Raw genomic sequence first — 9,265 nt, forward strand, 5'->3', positions numbered from 1 at the left:
ACTCGGTCACATAGATGGTGGTGGATGGTAGAGGACACCACAGAGATGGCCATCACGATGTTCTCGGCGGTTACCTTATATTTATATATAAACAGTCATGTTCCCATGATTAAATGGACCATGTCATTGATACTATGAAACTTTAAAGTAGTGATTTTTATGATAATTTGCTTACCAGGCTCGATTCTATATTATACTTATAGGATTTTACGTATTTTTCGTACACTTGGTTAATGTGGTTAAGGAGAAATTAAGCGCGCAATGTTCTTAAATTTGCAAAGTTTTATACAAAAGTTATAATGCATTACACACTCAAAGTATATTATTCTTAAGAAGTTGACCAATGACATTTAACCTTAATTAGAAGTTGACAGAAGATGGAGAAATGGCAAATTAGTTTATTAATCCTATTGGGAGTAAATGAAATGTATTTGAAAAGCCTAAGAATCAGTGATCATTGATCTCACACGTGTATAATGAACTTTAGAATAAACTTGTTTATTTGTGTGCAAAATACCAATTTTCTAAGTAAGAGAGATTAGTTTTCGAGAAACATCCTCTTATAGGAATGAGAGTAGCCAAAACAAAATAGAATTCTTAACAACATTCTCTCAAGTTTATTTGTTTGAGATTGTATATTAAAAAAATGTCAAATGACATAATTAATATCTAGGGCTTACAATATTCTCATATTGTTTGGATTAAACAAAAAAACTATAATGCATTGGGATTAGAATTTAGAGGGCGTTGAGTAATGAGAATGTTTGAAGTTACTATTTTCTAATACTAGCTTTGGGACTAGATACAAACATTGTGATATTACTATTGAAACTCTTGCCGGGATCCTTGGTTAATCACTTAATTGTTTATGTGACTCAAATATATCACTAAATTTGCGAGGACAGGCTTAAGTTGTAGGACAACCTAAAAAATGTAAAAGATGTTTGTTTATTTACTCTCTTAAATGGTTTAACTGTCGTATGTTGTGAACCAATTTTTTCCTGCTTGTTCCGTAAGGTGAGTGATGATTTCATGGACCTTAAGCTTTTGGTCTACACGGAATTTGATTTCAGACCTATTAGGACAATGTATCTGGAGAGGTTTTAGCTGAAGTCCAAAGAAACACAAACTAGAATTAATGAACATGTCATTGATCATACTCTTAACTTCTAGAAGATAATTTGATGCATATGAACAATGAAAAATTTGATTGAAGCAGATCGGATCTGTCACTCTGCTATGCTTTTTTCAAGACCAAACTACTGAAAAGTCATCTAAGTGGACAAAGATCTTAAGAGGCAGCTTCCGTGTATATAGTAGTAAGAAGAAGAAGAAAAGTGACAATCTTACAGTCATACTCTCTCTATCTTGCTTCTCGGGATCGACATTCAACACTTTGTACACTTCTTCATTTATAGAACTGACTTATTCAAACTTGCACGCTGGTCTTGAATCTTGATAATGCAAGAGGTCCCAAGTTCGATACTTGGAATGCTCCAATTTAAATATTAGTAAAGAGACACTGATACACCTCCTAACCATTAGATTGTGTCCACAGAAGTTAGAAAGATAAAGAAGATAAAAAAACTAAAGTGAACAGAGACTGTTTACAGAGCAATGGTGCCGGAGACTCCTAAACTGCACATCATGGTGTTTCCATTCCCAGCACAAGGCCACTTACTTCCACTTCTAGACTTAACTCACCAACTCTGTCTTCACGGTGTCGATGTCTCCGTCCTCGTCACCACCGGAAACCTCCAATACCTCTCTCCTCTCCTCTCTGCTCATCCCTCCTCCGCCGTAACTCCCATCGTTTTCCCTTTCCCTTCTCATCCTTCACTCCCTCCCGGCGTTGAAAACGTTAAAGATATCGGTAACTCCGGTAGTCTTCCAATCATAGCCTCTCTTCGTCAGCTTCGTGACCCTATTATCCACTGGTTCCGTTCTCACCAAAACCCTCCTGTTGCTCTCATCTCTGACTTCTTCCTTGGATGGACACACGATCTTTGCAATCAAATCGGTATTCCTCGCTTTGCTTTCTTCTCTTCCGGTGCATTATTAGCTTCCGTTCTTCAGTTCTGCTTCAAAAATATCGACATCGACAAGTCTACGGATCCGGTTCATTTCTTGGATCTTCCTGGTTCCCCTGTTTTCAAGGAAGAGCATCTTCCGTCGGTGGTTCGACGCTGCCTTGGATCTCCTTCACCAGATATTAGAAGCTTTAAAGATGATAGCTTGATGAATTTTTTGAGCTACGGTTGCGTTTTTAATACGGCTGAGTGTTTAGAAAAAGAGTACTTGGATTACGTGAAACAGAGGGTAGGTCATGATCGGGTTTTTGGAGTTGGCCCGCTTTGTTCGATCGGGTTGGACCCGGGTGGTGCGGATGAATCCGGTCCATTGCTGAGTTGGCTCGACGGATGTCCAGATGGTTCTGTGCTTTACATCTGCTTCGGAAGTCAAAAGGTGTTGACTAAAGAACAGTGTGATGCTCTGGCCCTTGGACTTGAGAAGAGCGTGACTCGGTTTGTTTGGGTGGTTAAGAAAGACCCGTTACCCCAGGGATTCGAGGATCGGGTATCGGGTCGGGGAATGGTTGTTAAAGGGTGGGTCCCGCAGCGTGCGGTGTTGAGACATGTAGCGGTAGGCAGGTTTTTGAGCCATTGTGGATGGAACTCGGTGCTTGAAGCAATAACGAGTGGAGTCACGGTGTTAGGGTGGCCAATGGAGGCAGACCAGTTTGTGAACGCGAGGTTGCTGGTGGAGGATTTGGGAGTGGCGGTTCGGGTTTGCGAAGGAGCTGAAACAGTACCGGACCCGGATGAGTTGGGTCGGATCATAGACGAAACAATGGGTGAGAGTCGACGTGAAGTGGGTGCTCGGGCGGAGGAGATACGGAGGAAGTTAGAGGCCAAAGGAAGCTCTTTTGAAGATTTAGAAAGACTTGTCAAGGAATTTGGTAGTCTTTAAAGATTCCGGGGTCAAGAGAAATAAAAAGTACACAAGCAAATGACAAAAAGTGATTTTACGTTCATATTTGTTCCAGTATGAGTTGAATTTGTCTTTGGTTGAGGATCATATTTTGTAACGCGAAGATGAAACTTATATTAAGCCATTTACAGAAGAAAAAAGGTAATCGAACTTGAAGAGGCAGTTGTTTTTGACAGGGTTGCATCAAATTCTACTGAACAATAAGGCACCTAAGAGAACTAGATTCAAGATTGACTTCACATGTTTTCTTTAGTTTTTTTTTGTAACTAAATTGCTCAACAATTGGGCATTTGGTCTAGTGGTATGATTCTCGCTTAGGGTGCGAGAGGTCCCGAGTTCAATTCTCGGAATGCCCCATTAACATTTTTAACAATCTTGTCCTGAGTACCAGCTAAATTTTTGTTACTGACAATTCTTTCTTATGGTGTCATATTTTCAAAGATCATGTTCAACTAAAAAATTTACTAGTCCCTTGAATTTGTAAATTACAAAAAGCAGTGCAACATACTGATTCAAGCGTTAGGAGGCTCAAAGACTCCACCTCTACTGCCGTTTATAGGCTCATTAGGCATTTTCTCTTTCTACTATATATAGAGTTGCACGAGATATGGTTTTAACACACCTTTACTTTCAGGTCAGATGATTCAGATTTGCACAAAAGTAAACTCTTCTTGAACCATTCCACACCCACATAACATCAGCCACCCCTCACTGCTACAACGCAAATGCGGTCAGATTCTCCGAGAATGAGCTGCAGGGGAACAAGCCACAGGAAACAGACAAAAAGTATATTGCCCAAGTTAATAAAGTTCAGTAAACACACAAAAAAGATAAGGGCAATTGAATATCAAGATCAGTTGCTACAAATGAATACACCAAACAATAGGGCATTTGGTCTAGTGGTATGATTCTCGCTTTGGGTGCGAGAGGTCCCGAGTTCGATTCTCGGAATGCCCCATTGACTTTTGCAGCAGTGTAAGTTTGGTTTGGTATGCCGACTAAGTTTTGCATCAGATCTCAGAGATGTATCATACGGCATTCAATGTAAATTATGTGCTAAAAGTCAATTAGGAAAATAAGAACCAAATTGTATCCTTTTCATCAGATCAACTAGATTCCTATAAGCAAATCAATCAGAAATGGTTCTGCAACACCATTGGCTTCAGTGTTTGAACTGAATTACATTACAAACAGGGCATTTGGTCTAGTGGTATGATTCTCGCTTAGGGTGCGAGAGGTCCCGAGTTCGGTTCTCGGAATGCCCCGTTGACTTTTTAAACAGTGTATGTTTGGCATGCCAACTAAATTTTGTTACTGACAATTTTTTCCTATGGTGCTAGATTTTTAAAGATCATGTTCTACACACAACAGTTGACCAGCCCCTAGAATTTCACCAGCAGTATATTGATTTCCAATCAGATAATTGAGAGAGAGAGATTTGCTTTCATACCTTTGCTTTCAGGTCATATGATTGAGATTTCCAACCAGATAATATCAGACACAATTCACCACGGCAAAGCGCTATGCTGCCAGATTCTCCAAGAAGGCAAGAACGAGCTGCAGGAAATGAAATAAAAGATAATGCCTAAGTTAACAAAGTTCAGAAACAAACAAACTAAAGAGTATAGATACTGGCAATAGAATATCAAAACTGGGTACTTTAAATGAATTATATCAACAATGAAGCATTTGGTCTAGTGGTATGATTCTCACTTAGCTTGCGAGAGGTCCCCAGGCCAGTTCTTAGAAATCAGAACGCCCCAGAAATCAGAATGCCCCATTGATATTTTGAATGAATGTGTTCAGTATACAAGTAGATAGTTAAGGTAAATCTTTGCCGCCTGATTTCTCACAGTTCATGACCAAAACATGCATTTCACTTAAAATTCACTAAGAGTAGCTTGGAAACACAGTCAAAGAAAAAGTTTTTATATTTTCTTAACCAATAAAGGAAGTAGCTAAATTTTCTACCACAGGATATCACAAAGCGTCAAACTTAGAATACGTACAATAATCACATGTAGTCAGATTCACCAAAAATGATATAAGGCTTATTAGCATGTTGCATATTCACAAGAATGAAATATATTTGCAAATACTAGAAGGTCTCACATATTCTTTCAGCGATGAAAATGCTTGAAAACGAGTTAGATCAATGACAGGCATTTGGCATTAAGATAACAGATCCAAAGGCAGCACCATTGGCTTCAGTGTTTAAACTGAATTACATCAACAAAGGGCATTTGGTCTAGTGGTATGATTCTCGCTTTGGGTGCGAGAGGTCCCGAGTTCGATTCTCGGAATGCCCCCATTGACTTTTTCAAACGTGTATGTAACGGTATGCCAATTAATTTTGTTATTAAAAGGTCAACCTTAGGTGCATGATATTCAAAGATCATGTTCAACTAAACATTTAACCAGTTCCAAGAATTTCACCAGCAGTAAATTAGAAACATCATCACAACGTACCTTAACGTTCAGGTCAGATGGTTGGGGTTTTCACAAAAAAAAAAAAACACTTCTTGCAAAACGGGAGCTACCTATGTTTTCAAGAAGGATCTGTAGCAAATGAACAAAAAATGGATAATATCTAAGTTAACATAGTTCAGCAAACACACAAGAGATAACAGTAATTGCATTTCAAAAACAGTTGCTCCAATGAATTACATCAACAGCTGGGCATTTGGTCTAGTGGTATGATTCTCGCTTTGGGTGCGAGAGGTCCCGAGTTCGATTCTCGGAATGCCCCATTGACTTTTTGAAAAGATATGTTTTGATCCTAGCTGAAATTTATTATGTGAAAAAATTGTTCTCAAGTAATTGAGTTTAAGAGATCACGTCTAAGTCAACACGCAAACATGGCCTAAATCTTCTTAAAGTGATAATAAACTTCTTTAAAACTGAACATGGTCATAAACCTGTCTTTAAGCCTAATGATATAAATTTACCGCAAAAGAATACAAAAGAAAAGAGGCAATCGAATTTGAAGATGGTTGCTTCTACAAAGTTACATCAACCTGAGTTTGGTCTAGTTGTATGATTCTCACTTTGATGTGAAAGGTCCTAAGTTCAATCCTCAGAATCATAAACTATTTTATGATTATATTTTCTTATTCTAAAACCCAGCAAAACAATACATGACTTTTAGCTTTAATCAGATCCTGAGTAAGAGCTAAAACAATTCAATAGACACAAAACCTTGAACTTTTATAAGTTATTACCAACGAAAAAACTTGAACTCTTAGAAGCAAATTTTACTGATCAGAATATTTCACTTTCCAAACATCCAAGGCAGTAACCTCGGCTTACATTCAGAAGTTCAGACATTCTACATTAGCTACGACCTTCAAAATTGATTATTTTGTTAAAAGTCAACTAAGAAAGCAAGATCTAAATTGCATACTTGTCATCAGATCCGCTGGCTTAGATTACTAAAATAATTTATCATTAAGACAAGTAAGGGAACTAGATCCGACATTGACTTCACAAGCTTTTCTTTTAGCTTCTTAAACTATATTTCTCAACAGAAGGGCATTTGGTCTAGTGGTATGATTCTCGCTTTGGGTGCGAGAGGTCCCGAGTTCGATTCTCGGAATGCCCCCAGGTTTTTTGATATTTTGTGTGCTAAAAGCAAATATTAGATAACAAAGTATAGTTCAACAATTCAGACAGAATTCATTTCCCTAAAATTGCAGCAAGGTCAAATTATAACAGTGCCTTGTTAAGAGTTTCATTATTTTTTTTTGTGAGAAAGAGTTTCATTATTTAAGAGTCCAAAGCATGCAGAATGGACAAGGTAAACATACCTTTTCTTTCGCATCAGATGTATTAGATTTCTTCCACCAGGAAACGAGTTCCAATGTTTCATATAACCGAAAATATCAGAAAGCAGCACAAGCACCCACATGCTGGCCAGATTTTTCAAGACCGAGCTGCGAAAATAACAAAAAGCTTATTAGCGAAAAATCAACAGAAGATATAGTTCTCTTCTCGGTATGACAGATATACAATCGTGCACTTGGATTTGTGGTATGATTCTTGCTTTTGGTGCAAGAAGTCCTAAGTTCACCTCTCAGAACCTACGTTTTTAAATCCAGAAGTATGGGAGAAAAGATGTATATATTTGCCGCTGTGGTTTTAATAATTGAGTATAATTTATGAAAATTGAGCAGGAACATTTCCCAAGAATTCTTCTAGAACAATATCTAAAAATCAGTACGTTTCAGATCAAAATATCCAAAGGCCAAAACCCATATGTCAGACATTGGATCAAGTGGCATGATATATGGTATGCGCACTTAAGAGACTTATATGAAACTCAGCTTATGAAACAAGATCCAAACTGTAGGCCTTATTCCATACCGATTGACTTGGATGCTTAGAAGAAACAGGCACATTTGCATCAGCACATCAACCACAACGAATTTTCTTTCAGATATCATAAATCTGAATTGTATATAACTCATTCAAGAAATGATAAAATCACAACAGCACGACCTTATGTATTTTAATTGAGTAAAGAAAACAAGTGGGCATTTGGTCTAGTGGTATGATTCTCGCTTAGGGTGCGAGAGGTCCCGAGTTCAATTCTCGGAATGCCCCATCCTTTTTTAAATCTCAGGGGCATTCAGGAGACCTACAACATCCCACATCTCAGTAGTCAGTAATACAGAATGTGGAGAGCATAGAGCATATCAGGACTCTTTGACATCCTTCTGGTCAATAGTTTAGGCCTTTTCACAAGGAGAAAATAAAAATTTCAGACATAATACATGAAAATAAGACTTTCAATGTTGGCTAGTGACTACATGATCAAAGTAACAGATAGCAACATGCAAAGTGTATCCTTATCATCAGATCCACTAGCTTAGGTTCCTAAAACCAGCAGCCACCTATTCCCAACCAAATCAATCCTATAGTAGTTCCGTCAATTGCACCGGTGGCTTTTCATGCACAATAGCAGGAATTGGTATTAAGAGACCCAAAGGCAACACCATTATCTGTAGTGTTTAAGCTGAATTACATCAACAACAGGGCATTTGGTCTAGTGGTATGATTCTCGCTTTGGGTGCGAGAGGTCCCGAGTTCGATTCTCGGAATGCCCCATTGACTTTTTCAATAGTCTATGTACCGTATGGCAATTAATTTTGTTATGGAAAAGTCAACCTTAGGTGCATGGTTTTCAAAGATCATTCATTTTCACCTAAACATTTGACCAGTTCCAAGAATTCCACCAGCAGTAAATTGGAAACATCATCACAACGTACCTTTACTTTCAGGTCAAATGGTTGGGGTTTCACCAACAAAAAAACACTTCTTGCAAAACGGGAGCTACCTATGTTTTCAAGGAGCTGTTGCAATAGAAAAAAAAGGATAACACCTAAGTTACCAAAGTTACAGCAAACACACAAAAGAATACAGTAATTGCATTTCAAAAATAGTTGCTCCAATGAATTATTACATCAACAGGTGGGCATTTGGTCTAGTGGTATGATTCTCGCTTTGGGTGCGAGAGGTCCCGAGTTCGATTCTCGGAATGCCCCATCAACTAATTTTAATTATTTGTTATAAAACCCAGAAAACATAATGCATAGTTTTGTGCTTGAACTAGATCCTGAGTATGAGCTACGACGACTCAACAGATGCACCCTTAAATTCTAAAGTAGCAAATAATACTGATAAGAATGTTTAACATTTCAAATACACAAAGGCCATAAACTACGCATTTTCTATCAGATCTCAGAAATTACTTACCACATCCAATATTTGATTATGTGGTAAAGAGGTCCACTAGGAAAATCATATCCAAATTGTATTCTTGTCATCAGATCAACTGGCTTAGTTTCACAGAATTAAATCACCTTCCTATATGCAAATCAATCAGAAATGGCTCTAGTCCTATAACCTGCATAAGTAGTCCTTGAGACATGAGAACATGAAAGGGCTAGACTATGCATCTACGCAACAGCCTTTCCTTTAGCTTTTTAACCTAATTACATCAAGAACTGGGCATCAGGTCTAGTAATTTGCTTCTGGCTTATCTTTGTTTCCTAAGTACCATGGGAATATCTTATTTCAGATTACTTCATAAAATGTATGGCATGAATATCATGTGCAGGTGTTCATATAAACAAGGTCAGAATAAATTGAATACTGGAATACTTTCACATATTCAGTGCTAATGGCCAACTGAAACAATAGGTAACAAGGCATCTTGTCTTCTGATTCAAGTCTTACCAAAGAACTTCAACAAGCTAATCAATATATCAGCAGA

At 37.9% G+C, this 9,265-nt stretch overlaps 2 protein-coding genes and 3 non-coding genes across 5 annotated transcripts in view; 4 read left to right on the forward strand and 1 right to left on the reverse strand.

The window, feature by feature from the left end:
* Positions 1 to 1,501: 1,501 nt before the first annotated feature.
* On the forward strand, positions 1,502 to 3,230 carry LOC110229096 (UDP-glycosyltransferase 89A2-like). The gene has a single exon (XM_021027980.1). The coding sequence runs from the start codon at positions 1,618 to 1,620 to the stop codon at positions 2,968 to 2,970; it is 1,353 nt and encodes a 450-aa protein (XP_020883639.1). The 5' UTR covers positions 1,502 to 1,617; the 3' UTR covers positions 2,971 to 3,230.
* A 45-nt stretch (positions 3,231 to 3,275) lies between these two features.
* Positions 3,276 to 3,347, forward strand: TRNAP-AGG. The gene has a single exon. It is a non-coding gene; the product is annotated as a tRNA-Pro (tRNA).
* A 76-nt stretch (positions 3,348 to 3,423) lies between these two features.
* The window catches only part of LOC9317384 (nudix hydrolase 22, chloroplastic), an 11,572-nt gene continuing 5,730 nt past the window's right edge, over positions 3,424 to 9,265 (reverse strand). Inside the window, exons 9-11 of the mRNA XM_021027981.1 lie at positions 6,798 to 6,923; positions 4,442 to 4,548; positions 3,424 to 3,742 (exon numbers count right to left, since the gene is read on the reverse strand). The gene's annotated coding sequence lies outside the window, so the exon portion shown is untranslated. The remainder of the gene's footprint in view (positions 3,743 to 4,441; positions 4,549 to 6,797; positions 6,924 to 9,265) is intronic.
* Positions 4,185 to 4,256, forward strand: TRNAP-AGG. The gene has a single exon. It is a non-coding gene; the product is annotated as a tRNA-Pro (tRNA).
* Positions 7,522 to 7,593, forward strand: TRNAP-AGG. Its single transcript has one exon. It is a non-coding gene; the product is annotated as a tRNA-Pro (tRNA).

Source organism: Arabidopsis lyrata, assembly GCF_000004255.2.
Source record: "Arabidopsis lyrata subsp. lyrata unplaced genomic scaffold ARALYscaffold_4, whole genome shotgun sequence".
Taxonomy (NCBI): domain Eukaryota; kingdom Viridiplantae; phylum Streptophyta; class Magnoliopsida; order Brassicales; family Brassicaceae; genus Arabidopsis; species Arabidopsis lyrata.

Coding starts and splice junctions, on each gene's coding strand:
- LOC110229096 (XM_021027980.1), top strand. CDS start 1,618: ATGGTGCCGGAGACTCCTAAACTGCACATCATGGTGTTTCCATTCCCA.